The sequence below is a fragment of the Bos mutus genome, chromosome 16, assembly GCF_027580195.1.
Source record: "Bos mutus isolate GX-2022 chromosome 16, NWIPB_WYAK_1.1, whole genome shotgun sequence".
NCBI classification, from domain to species: domain Eukaryota; kingdom Metazoa; phylum Chordata; class Mammalia; order Artiodactyla; family Bovidae; genus Bos; species Bos mutus.
In genome coordinates this window covers 59,257,175-59,270,533 of record NC_091632.1, presented here as the reverse complement: position 1 = coordinate 59,270,533, position 13,359 = coordinate 59,257,175, and the positions used below count along the sequence as shown (strand labels likewise).

General features: G+C 47.2%; 1 protein-coding gene across 1 annotated transcript; it reads left to right on the top strand.

Annotated features, from left to right (window-relative positions):
• The first annotated feature begins 7,913 nt into the window (after nt 1–7,913).
• Nucleotides 7,914–9,803, top strand: CCDC185 (coiled-coil domain containing 185). The gene has a single exon (XM_005903729.2). It carries the CDS (start codon nt 7,914–7,916, stop codon nt 9,801–9,803), a length of 1,890 nt encoding a protein of 629 aa, XP_005903791.2.
• Nucleotides 9,804–13,359: the final 3,556 nt, after the last annotated feature.

Below are 13,359 nucleotides of genomic sequence, written 5' to 3'. Positions count from 1 at the left end.
ATCTTCACTTTCTAAAATTCTTTTTAATTTTGCTGCTCTGTCTGGGTAATTTTCATTGCTTTGTCTTCTGACTCACTGATTCATTATTCTACTTCATCTGGTCTGCTGTTGAACCCTTTGAGTATAGTTTTCAGTTCAGTTTTAATTTCTGATTGGTACTTTCTTATATTTTCTATCTCTATTGAAGTTCTGCTTTGTTCATCCATTCTTCTTCCAAATTTGGTGAGCATTTTTATGATCATCACTTCGAACTATTTATCAGATAAGGTGCTTATCTTCATTTCATTAATGTCTTTTTCTGGGGATTTGTCTTGTTCCTTCGTTTGGAACAGATTCCTCTGTCTCCTCATCTTGCCTGACTATCTGTGTTTGTCTGTATGTATCAAGCAAGACATCTTCTTCTTCCAGTTTTCAAGGAGTGTTCTTGTGTAGGAGATGATTTTGGGGGCCCCGAAGCACAGTCTTCCCTGAATACCAGAGCCAGGTGCTCAAGGGGTGGCTCTCGTGTAGGCTGTGTGCATCCACCAGCTGCGGGGGGATCTCAGCTGCTGCGTGGAAAAGTCAGGGGCCTGGGGTGCTCACCTGGCTTGGTTGCAGCATGACCACTGCATGGGGAAGGCAGGGCACCGTGCATTTGTCTATCCCAGTTGTGGCACAGCTGCTATGCAGAGTGGGTAAGGCACACCCAGCTGGGTTGCCTTGTGGAGTGGGTAGAGTGTGTTTTCTGGTGCTAACAGGCTAGAGGGAGAGCACCAAAATTGGTGGCTCTGTCACCAGCAAGTTAGAATGAAATCATAAAAATGGTGCCCACCAGCATGCCCATCCCTGACAAAGTCCTGGAGGTCCTCATCTCTCTGGAAGCCACTGTAAAATCAGTAAGTGAGTCTCCCTCCCTTATGATATAGGTGCTTTTTGCCATTTTTTGCCTTCCTGCTGCTTTTGCCCTGGATCTCAGTGCAAATACAGCTGCATTGAAGCCCTTTAAGAGAAGGTTTTCTGCTCTCTGCTCTGGGAACAGATAGTTCTGTGGTTCTCCTTGACTTAATTCTCACTGATTTGGGGGGCTCATCTTTCCGGTGCTGGGCCCAAAGGTTAGGGTGTCCCACATGGGACTCAATCCTTCCACTCCTTGAGGGAAAGTTCTGTGTTTTTGGCATCCATCCCAACTGTGCTTTCCTGGTAGTTCAGGTGGTAAATAATCTGTCTGCAATGCAGGAGACCCTGGTTTGATTCCTGAGTCCGGAAGATCCCCTGGGAAAGGATTAGGCTACCAGTTCCAGTATTCTTGGGCTTCCCTAGTGGCTCAAATGGTAAAGAATCTTCCCTCAGTGCAGGAGACCTGGGCTTGATCCCTGGGTTGGGAAGATCCCTTGGAGGAGGATATGGCAACCTACTCCAGTGTTCTTGCTTGGAGAATCCCCATGGACACAGGAGCCACGTGGGCCATAGTCCATGGGGTTGCAAAGAGTCGGACATGACTGAGCAACTAAGCACAGCACCCAACTGTGGGTCACTGTTTCTGGGGTAGAGTCCTGGACGAGACTGTGTCTCTGCTTCTGTGTCTCAGTGCATCTCTATCTTTTGTTGTCAAGGCACTGTTTATCTGGTGCTCAGGTCTTTTTCAGGGAAAGATCATCCACATGTAGCTGTCAGTTTGTTGTGTCCACGGGAGGAGGTGAGTTCAGGGTCTTCCTATGCCACCATCTTAAACCCTTCTTCTCAAAGCAATACATTTACATAAAATAAAAATTACCTAGATATTGAAAGCTTTCACTTACAACATGAATATTGGGGAGCCTCAATTATCCAGAGCACTGTCATCCAATAGAAATATAACATGATATATATTTGCTGCTAAGTCGCTTCAGTCATGTCTGACTCTGTGCGACCCCATAGATGGCAGCCCACCAGGTTCCCCCATCCCTGGGATTCTCCAAGCAAGAACACTGGAGTGGGTTGCCATTTCCTTCTCCAATGCATGAAAATGAAAAGTGAAAGTGAAGTCGTGTCTGACTCTTAGCGACCCCATGGATTGCAGCCCAGCAGGCTCCTCTGTCCATGGGATTTTCCAGGCAAGCGTACTGGAGTGGGGTGCCATATATTTACATACATGTAATTTTAAATTGACTAGTAGCCACATTAAAACAAGTAACATGTGAAATTAACTTTGATAATATATTTTATTTAGTCTATTGTGTTTAAAACCAACCCTCTTAACAAGTCATCAATATTAAAAAAAGCATTGAGATATTTAAATTTTCTATAGTAAGTTTTTAAAACCAGTGTGTATTTTATAGTTACAGCACATGACAATTGGAACTACCCACGTTCAAATGCTCATACCCAAGTGTGGCTGCCAGCTGTGATATTGGATGGAGAAACTCTAGCTTATTTCTCCCCTTTGGCCCATCCAAGAACCAGGTGCTTTGTGCCAAGAGATTAAATCTGAAGTCACTACCACTAATAGTCCTTCTGAAGAAGGGCCCAAAACACATTTCTATTCCATAGATCAATTCAAATTATGGGGCCAGAGCATATTTTGCTGTATTTTCCAAGTCTTCAACAAATGCAGAAGAGAGACCCAGGTCTTCATTTGGCAGAAGGTCTAAATACTGAAGCCTCCAGTAAAACACAGTGAGGATTTTTCTGCCAAATGGAAAGAAGGCTAATTGTTCTTAGTATCAAGGGAATGCTTGGCAGTTTAACATTTACAAAACATCTCTTTCATTGCCCAGTGGAAGAGCTGACCAAGGCATCCCAGCTTGTCATCTTCCCAGGAGTGTTAATCAGATGCTAAAGATGCAGGTGAAAAGTGCCTATCCTCCTCCAGCAGCTGTGCGCCAAGCAGGTGCCTTATCACCAGGCCCCTCAGGGGAAAAGATTTCTCTTCCCAGTTTTGTCAGCCTCTTCCAGACATTTGTTTGCTGTTCTGTGCGGTATTCACTTTTATTACAGCTTCTTTCACCTGATTTCCCAGATTACTGTTCTCAAGGTCACCTAGATTGAGACCTCTTGTCATTAACACTCACATCTGCCCAGGCGCCTGGATTAGAAACCCTCTTTCTCCAGATGGAATCCACCTTCAGGTCGTGGTCCCCTGACCACTGAACTGCACCTTGCCTCTGTGTCTTCCAGTCCCCGTGCCATTGTCCAGGTTTGCACTCACTTCCTCCTGCTTGCCCCGCTCACTGACCAGCTTCCTAACTGGCCCCCTTTCTCTGATTTCCCCTGCCCCTACTCCTCATCTCAATTCATCTTCTACTCTACTACCAGAGTGAGCTTTCTAAAATAGAAACTAAATCGGGTCACTTTTTTGGTTTCAAGATTTTTACTCTGACTCCTCACTGTTGTCTACACAGTGGATTTCAATCCTTTAAAAAATAATAATAACAAGCAGAGGAAGTCCCAACCTTTTTCAATGAGTTGTTACCAAGAGCCCAGGATAGAAAAGAGAGAAAATCTGAGTTCCTCTGGGTGAAGCAGGGACAGAAGCCGCAGAGCCTGCCCTAAAGTCCTCTAGCCCCACCCTCCTCTGGGCCCACGGTAGCTCCAAGGAATCCTGAGCACTTCTGGACACCTGCAGCCCAGTGGGGAGCCTATGCTTTCTGGCTTGGCATTCAGGGCTCAATGGAATCTGAGTCCAGCCCACCTTCCTGGTGTCATCACCCATCACTGAACTGCACACACACCCCAAGTTCCTACTACACAACCTACACAGGACCCTCATGTGCCAGGCATTTCTGAGGCTCATGCTGTATCCACGAAGCATTCTCTGCCGGCCGTGTCCTCCTGCTCATCTCTGTCTGGTGTGATCCCAGCTGCCTTCCCAAATTTAGCACCATCGTTCTACATGAACTCTTTCCTTATGAACAACCTGGATGGACTTCCCTTGAGAACTAACCTCTCCCTCCTCTAGGAATCCTGTTGAATTTACCACATTATAACCTGGATGAGCTTCTCCTAGAAATACTGTGGGTGAGGGTCCTTGATTATCTTTCTAATCCTGGACCAGATTTTAATAAATGTTAGTGGCATCATGAAGTTAAAACTGTGTCCCTATTCCATCATCAGCAGAAGTGGATGGGCTAGTCTCAGTTCCACGAGGAATTCTGAGAACCTTCAGGGCAAGAAAAAGGCCAATGAGTCCTGAACTGGAGATCTGGCTCTGCTCCAAACTATGTTTTTCTCTTCTTTTTCTCTCTTCCTTCCTCCCTCCCTCCTTCCTTCAACTAAAGCATAGTTGATTTGCAGTGTTGTGTTAATTTCTCCTACACAGCAAAGTGACTCAGTTATACCTGTATAGGTATATACATTCTTTTTTAAAATAGTCTTTTCCATTATGGTTTATCATAGGGCATTGCATATAGTTCCCTGTGCTATACAGTAGGACATTGTTGTTTATCCATTCCATATATAATAGCTTACATCTGCCAAACTATGTCTTTAAATGCAGCCCTACACTGCTATGGTTTTAGTGCTCTTGGAATAATGATAATGATCATTCTAGTGACTAATTTTTATAAGGCAGCAACTACATGCCAAGCACTGCCAACTACATGCCAAGCATTTTTCAGGGATTAACTCATTTCTGTTTTACCAAAGGAAGCCTGCAGGATTTACTAGATTGAACTCCTCTTTCCAGTTGCCTTTGGGACTGAATGAGATCTTACAAATCATCTCCTACAGCAATGAAGAAGCCACCAGAATCTGCAGACAGAGAGTGAAATGATCACTACAGGTGATCAGCAGGTGGCAAAGCTGGCTGGTGGCAGGTCTCTTGGGTCTTGGGTGGCTGTATTTTCACCCACACACCGCTTCTCTGTAACAGGAAGTGGCCTGATGCCAGCCAGAACCACAGGTAGATGTGCAAAATGTTTTACGAAGCTTCTTCAGAGAGAGATGACACTCAGGTATCAGCACGACTCAGTTCATGCCCAAATGTCTCCTCACTTAAATGATTCCATTTCAAGTTTATGGAATAAACCTTTCAAATTTATTTTATGTAATATTTGCCTCCAAGCAAAAATTATAATCACCAAATAATTTCTCTAACAATGGTATGAGTGGCATCAATAGAAATCTAGGGTAGAAGCAACCTCCTGTCCTTGGCTATAGACATGCTAATGACTGCACGTGAGCTCCTATCCAGGCAGAGTGGGCTCCTGGGGAGGCCTCAGACACTCTGGTCAAGGTTGCTACCACATGGCTTCAAGGACATAGCTGTCATGACCCTTGAATATACATCTGATCATAATATTTTTAGAGCATGTCATCTTTGTCAGCTCAGGCTGCTCTAACAAAACACCGTAGACTGGATGGCTTAAACCACAGACATTTATTTCTCACAGTTCTGGAGTCTGGGAAGTGCTCAGTCAAGATGTGAGCACATTCAGTTCTTGGGGAGGGTCCACTTCCAGACTTACCGACAGCCACCTTCTCTGTGATCTCACGTGGCAGAGATCAGAAGTTCTGGTCCCTTCCTCTCATCCCATTATGGAGGCCGCACCTTCATGACCTCATCTAAACCTAATCACCTCCCAAAGGCCCCATCTCCAAATACCATCCCACTAGAGTTTAGAGCCTCAATGTATGAATTAGGAAGAACACAAACTTTCAGTCCATAATACATGTCTCAATTCAGAATGCATTTCCTGAGAAGCAGCATGATATCATGGAAAGACAAGTGAACCTAAAATCAAAACTTCCACCACTGACCCACTAACCTTTGGGGTAATCAATTAAAATAGCCAAGTCTCAGATTTGTCCTAAGGAAATGTTATCAGTTCTACTGGCCCTGCCTAGCTGGAGTCACTGTGAAGCTTCAAGAAGATGTGGGTGAAGAGGACTGGGATGAGTAAATGCTTGATTTTCTTCTTTAAGGATTGACCATATTTGGAGAATATTATCTAGAACTATTTCCTCATTACTTCGCAGAGAAAGGAAGTGACTGAGCCAGGATCCACAGTCCAGGATGAATACAACGGAGCCTGGACATCACCCCTCCCTAGCACTCTATCCTTTACCTAAACTGTTTTAGGATGACATTAATTCTGTTCTTCTTTTGGTAAGCTAGGAATCTGTAGAAACTTTCGTAAACCCATATATAGTAAGTCCCCTACATACAAACCTTCAAGTTTTGAACTTTCAAAGATGGGAATGTGCATCTGGTTCCAGCAAGGAACCAGAACTTAGAACACCAATGTCAGGCATGAGTGAAATTGCAGCTTGCCCTCCATCTCCTGTTGCTGATGATCCTTCAGCTCTACCATCTCATCTCCCACCTCCTCTCCCTCCTCTAGTCAGTAACTCTTCTTGCCTGTTCACTTGATACCAGCCTCTGTATGCCAGCTGTTGTACTATGCTGCTGCTAAGTCACTTCAGTTGTGTCCGACTCTGTGCAACCCCATAGACGGCAGGCCACCAGACTCCCCCGTCCCTGGGATTCTCCAGGCAAGAACACTGGAGTGGGTGGCCATTTCCTTCTCCAATGCAGGAAAGTGAAAAGTGAAAGTGAAGTCGCCCACTCGTGTCTGACTCTTAGCGACCCCATGGACTGCAGCCCACCAGGCTCCTCCATCCATGGGATTTTCCAGGCAAGAGTGCTGGAGTGGGGTGCCATCGCCTTCTCCGTTGTACTATACTACTGTACTGTTCATGGTACTGTACTGTAAGATTAAACATGTTTTATTTTTTGTGTTTGTTTTGTATGCATTATTTGTGTGAAAAGTATTATAAACCTATCACTGTACAGTACTATATAGTTGACTGTGTTGGTTGGGTACCTAGGCTAACCTTTTTGGACTTATGAACAAACTGGACTTAGGAATACACTATCGGAATGGAACATGTTCATATGTAAAAATCTTACAATGGTATTAAATGTATTTACTGTATTAAATCTTACAATTTGTAACCGAAGGCTAGAAGGACATCAAAGTGATATTAATTGACTGTATTAAGGTGCTACGCTCTTGAGGCATAGTTTCATCTACCTTAGGGCAGCCCTACAGTGGTATTGTCGTGGCCCCTCTTCCAGTCGTCTGTTCCAGAATTTGAGGGTCAGGAAAGTTATTGTCAACTTGACCAAGAGCACACAAGTGGAAAGTGGCAGAGGAGAGTCAAACTCAAGTTTACATGACCAAATCCAGTGCTCTTCCCATGAGCCCTGAATGCCTCAACCCGAAAAAGTCATCTCATAAAACTGGAAAAAAAAGGAAAACAATAAAGTGATTTGCCACGGTGTCCACCAATGCTATTTCAGAAATATGCACCTAACATTCCTATTTTGACAAAAGCAGTAATTGCTGTATTAGGAGGAAACAAACTAGTGTGTGTTTGTTTTGTTTTCTGTCCTCTAAAAGTTTAAAAAAATATCCTTGGGCTTGCCAAGTTATAAGGGCAAAAGGATGGTGCATGTAAATTAATGTGCCTCGACTGCCTACACCGCAGAGGTGCACTGTGGCAGGGACCTTTGACTAAAGGACTCCCCACCCCACACTTCCAGGCCACACTCTATTCTGGGGGGAATGCCTTTACCTGTGTTCTTTTAAAATTCTGCTGCTTTAAGATGTACAAATGCGAGTTCAAATTCCTGCCTGCAACACAAGTGGGGATTCACTACGCACACTCATCTTTAGGGTGACCCGAACTTTCTACAGCCCCCTCTACCATACGCCCTCTCCCAGCCTCCAGCCGCCTTCCCGCCTCTCGCCGCGCGGGGTGCTAGGAAGGCCAGGGTGGGCGAGGGCTGAGGGCTGCAGCGGCCGGGTGGCGCCGGGAGCATTGTGAAGTGACCGGAGCGTCACAGGCGGCCGGGACCCCGGCATCGGAGGGCGGGGCGGGTCTCAGCGGCGCCCCCGCCGGGACCCGGCACCCGGGACCCGGACTCAGACGCTGGGCGCGCAGGGAGGAGAATGGAGGACTTCGGCCGCTTCTCCCCGCGGCCCCACTCGGCCGTCTGGGAGCCTCCGCCGCCCAGCGAGGAGAGCGCATCCTTGGCTCAGCTGGACGGGTCGGGGCCGCGGGCCGAACCGGGCCTGTGCTCCTGGGCCCAGACGCCAGGCGAGGAGAGCGAGGCCACCGCGCCCTGGCCTCACTTGCTCTGCTCAGCCACCCCTCGGCCCAGCCGGCGCCCGTACTCCGACTCGCCGCAGGAAAGTCGCAGCCTGACCGACGTGGCCCGGAGATTCCTAGACCGCGCCAGGAAGCCCCGACCCCGCAGCCGGCGCCTGGAGGATGCCTGGGGGGAGGCAAGGACCAAGCCCCAGGAGCAGGGAGGCAGCCGGCACAGCCCGGCCTGGCAGCTGGAGCCCCAGCCTCAGCACGGCCAGCACTACCCTCCCGCCCGGGGAGATTCGCCCCCTCCTTACTCGCAGGGAGCTTACACCCCCGCGAACCGAGCCTTTGAGGAAGAAAAGGCGCAGAGCGGAGACCAGTGGGCAGTGCCGGTCTGCAGGGGTCTACGTCCCTGGTCCCTTTCCTCAGTTCACACGGAGAAGTCGTCTGTGTCCTCCAGAGAGTTCGGGACGCAGTCAGGTTGCATGCACATCCAGAAAAGACACAGCAATGATCCGGTGGAGTCGTTAACCAGCCAGCTTTCCCAGTCCCTAGTTTCCAGCAAGGAGATGCAGAAGCAGCACACCCAGGTCCTCAAGAACAAGTTGGAAGAGGCAGTAGTGTCCTCCAGGGACCAGAAGATCGTGGCCCTGGTGCTGAGCCGGCTCAAAAAGGCCCAGAGGATGCGGGAGCTGCAGCAGCAGGCGGCACTAGCCTGGGAGGAGCTGAAGCGCTCAGACCAGAAGGTCCAGTTGACCCTGGAGAGGGAGCGCAAGCTGCTGCTGCAGCAAAGCCAAGAGCAGTGGCAGCAGGACAAGGAGCAGCGCAAGGCTCGTCTGAACCGGGAGCTGCGAGTCCGGCGGCGGGACAGACGAGCCACTAACATGATACAGCAGGAGAGCAGCGGGTGGAAGGCGCCGCTGGAGGACCAGGAGAAGCAGCGCCAGGAGAAGCTGGAGGGGGCCCCCTCCGAACCTGAGACGGAGCCGGAGAAGCAGTGCCAGGTGCAACGCCTGCCAGAGAGGATGCTGCGGGACCTGCAGGCGCGGAACAGCCTGCAGCTGCAGAAGAGGCTGGCGCAGGCCTGTCTAAAGAAGCACGTTCACCCCACCAAGGGTCAGAAAAAGATCCAGGAGACCAGTCTCAGCTCTCTAGTCAATTACCAGGCCAGGAAGGTCCTCATGGACTGCCAGGCCAAGGCTGAAGAGCTCCTCAGGAAGCTGTCCCTGGAACAGAGCTCCCAATGGTCCCAAGAGATGCCCGAGGGCCACACGAAGGAGCCCCACAGAGAGCTGAAGGACAAAGTCCAGAAGGAGGAGGAGCGATTCCAGCAGGTGAAGAGGTGGGCGGAAGAGTCCCAGAAGCAGAGAAAAGAGCACAAGTCGCTGCTGGAGGAGCTGGCGGACCAGAAGACCCTGCAGACCCAGAGTCAGGCCCACAAGAACGTCAGGGACAAGGCGCACCACATTCGGGAGCTCAACATCCTACGGGAGAAGAATCATCACATCCTGAAGCTGAAAGCCGAGAAGGAGGAAAGGTGCCACATCGAGGGCATCAAGGAAGCCATTCGGAGACAGGAGCAGAGGATGGAACAGATCTTGCGAGAGAAAGACGCAACCTTCGAGGAATTCCAGAAGATCTCCAGGGCCTCCGGGACAGATGACGTGAGAACACTTGCCAACAACTTCTTTGATCGGATGGCCCGGGAGGCCCAGGTCCCAGCCGGGCAGCAGAGAGGGGGCTACTGAGAACCTAATGACAAATAGCTTCCAGCCTAGGCGGCTAGACAGAGATCCGGCAATGTGATTCATTTTCTAATTTGATTATGACTGAGCATTGATTTTAAAAAAGTATATAAAATAGTGGCAACTTTCGCGAACTAGTTTGTTGATTCATCGGGATGGTTGAGAGGGTGGGATAAAAATTTCCAAGTTTTAAGAAAATTACTTGCTTTTGTACATTTGGCTTTAAATAGAAAATACCCATTTCGCTCTCAAGTGATCTCAGAAGTGTATGTATGTCAGACACATTTTGAGGAACCAAAGAAAAAGTCTACAGTGGGAAATAGAATTCTGTGCCATGGCTTCAGTCTTTCCCTGTCCCAGACTTATGAAAGGGTGAAGTGTGAAGTACTTGTCATAGGAAATCTCCAGGAACAAAAAGTGAGGTGGGGAAGCATGGGGAGAATTCCTGTCAATAAGTATATTGGGGAACACAGCATACCACCTCCCCTCTTGGGAGTTCGTAACACAGCTGAAAATTTTAAAGGCTCTGAAAAGTCTTGCAGTAAAGACACATTTGATTAACCTAGTGTTTTTCACAAACCACAGAACTTTTTTTTCTCTTGGGTCCTTCCATGGAATTGACGTTCTGTGAAATATTTTTGGCAACAGCTTTCTATGGCTCCTCTCAGATGGTACTACGTTGGCCTTCCTTTCCCTTGTTAATAGAAAACACTAGTGTTACACCACCACAGACATGTTCAAGAGTTCAGTGGAATCTTTGGGTCCAATTTTTCCCCCCTTCTTGGTCAGTCTCCTCCAGTCTTTTGGAGCAAAATTCTATTAGAATCCTCCTCTTCCCCTGTATCTATTAGAATCCTTCTCTTCCCCTCTATTTCTCCTTTGTCTCTTCTGAAGGAGGTATGTGATATCATTCTGTCTACCCACATTGTGTCTAATTAATCTAACCAGGCTCTGAATGAGTGACTACACATGATTCAGGAGCTTGACATTTTAAAAACTAAGAGCCAGAAGCTAAGTAGAATTTAACCCATCATATCTCAAAGTCTTTATCAAAAAATTCTAAAAGTGTTCTGTAAATAACATTTGTCTTGAGAGAGAGAGAGAGAATAAATCCCACTGGAAGACTTTTGTCATCTTAGTATTTTGAAATGACACGAAAGGTGACCTGGCCAGGGGTTTTATTCAAAGGTCATCGTGAGGGACTTGCCTGGTGGTCCAGTAGTTAGGGTTCCACACCTCCAATGCAGGGGGTGCAGGTTCGATCCCTGGTTGGGGAACTAACATCTCACATACCCCAGGCATGACCAGAGAAAACAGTTTTGCTTTGTTTTTTAAATGCAATTTAGAAAAAAACAACAAAGGGCAGTGTGAGAGCCATATTCCCATCTTACATGATGGAAATGGGCCCCCTTCCCCGTCATAGCTCCCCTCTGCCTGCTGTCCCCAAAGAGGCCTACTCAGGCTCTCATTCCTTTGTTGGCACATGTTGCTTCAATTTTCAATCTTATCATTCTCTTCTCTTCACCCAAGCTAGTGCTGTTCCAGCCAAGTGCTGTGCACATTCCCAGCATTCTAGGGAAGAGCTTAAAATGTCTCAGAATCTAACTCTTCGTCTTGACATAGGTATGTGACTTTGGGGAAGTTACCTTCCTGGGCCTCAGTTTCCTTATCTGTAAAAAATTATAATTTGTACTTCAAAGGGGATGTTGTGAAGGATGATCAAGTACAATAATATAAGGCATCTGGCATAGTGTCCAGAACCTAATACACACACAATAATTATTACAGTTTTTTATACTACTGACTTTCCATTTTTGTCAATTCCATTTTCCCTATTTCAATGCTTTCTCACCAGCTGCCTCCTCCTATCATATCCAAGTCTGATTTTTCTGAGCTCAGCTCACAACCTGCCTCTTGTATGAAATATGGGACCTCCCTGGCTGCTCCTTCTCAGCATCAGCCTTCTTTGAAAAGATGTTCAGCTTATGGCTTATTGAGCACTTAGAAGTTGCTGCTTTGTTGGCATATCCATTTTGCAATCTGCATCTTGGCTTCCAAGCTGGACTGAATGCTACTTAAGGCCAGGGTCATTTTCTTAGAATTCTTTATACTCATGCTTACAAGTTAAAATAAAAGCCATTAAGCAGGATATTTTGACCCCACATCCATATCCCATGCTGTTACCCTACAATGTTCTTTGCTCATTGAAATACAGACTTTCATTCTTTTATCCAATTCTTTATGAATATTACTTGTAGAAATAGTCAATACAGAATAAAACTGACAGAAGATGAAGTTTTTACTTTTCTCTATTCTTCCTTTTAAAAATACACACACACACACACACACACACACACACACACACATATTGACCCCACGCTTACCCAAGCCCCAACACCCACTGAGGAGCCTAGACTTTCATCTTCACCATGCTGTGACAAGGAGCTCCTCACTCTGGCAGTGTCATCTGAGACCACCTGAGGAGCCTAGACTTTCAACCACTACTGCCACCACCACCACCATGACACAGTAACAGGGGATCCCTCTCTCTACCTACTGCTGCTGCTGCTGCTAAGTTGCTTCAATCATGTCCGACTCTGTGCGACCCTGTAGACGGTAGCCCACCAGGCTCCCCCGTCCCTGGGATTCTCCAGGCAAGAACACTGGAGTGGGTTGCCATTTCCTTCTCCAATACATGAAAGTGAAAAGTGAAAACGAAGTCGCTCAGTCGTGTCCGACTCTTAGCGACCCCATGGACTGCAGCCTACCAGGCTCCTCTGTCCATTGGATTTTCCAGGCAAGACTACTGGAGTGGGTCACCATTGCCTCCTCCACTCTCCCGACTGAGTAGTATCCAATAAAGCCTAGTGGACAGAACTTTTATCACCCTCCAGCAAGAACAACTCCTTGGTATCAGTAGATGTCATGTGGAGAGTAGCAATGAGGCATTCTTAGGCCTTCCAGCCAAGAAAGTATCAATGGATGCCTAGAAGGGAGCCAACACCCCCACCTCCACTCAGCAGTGATGAAGAGCGCCCCCTCCCTTCCTCAGGTGGCAATGGAGGTGGATTGGGGAACTGGACTTATACCCCTGACTGGCAATAACGAGGCCTCAACCTCCTTCCCTTTCTACAGCAGTAGGAGACGAAGCCAGATAAAACAGAAGATCCAGCCTTAAACAATACACAACATGTCCAGGTTTCAATTCAAAATCACACTTCATTCTAAGAACCAAGAATATCTTGAACTGAATGAAAAAGACAATAGATGCCAATAGATGGTGGGAAAATGGAAACGGTGACAGACTCTATTTTCTCGGGCTCCAAAATCACTGTGGACAGTGACTGTAGCCACAAAATTAAAAGTCGCTTGCTCCTTGGAAAAAAGCTATGACCAACCTAGACAGCACATCAAAAAGCAGAGACATCATTTTGCCAACAAAGGTCTGTATAGTCAAAGCCATGGTTTTTCCAGTAGTCATGTGTGGATGTGAGAACTGGACCATAAAGAAGGCTGAGTGCTTAAGAATTAATGCTTTCAAACTGTAGTGCTGGAGAAG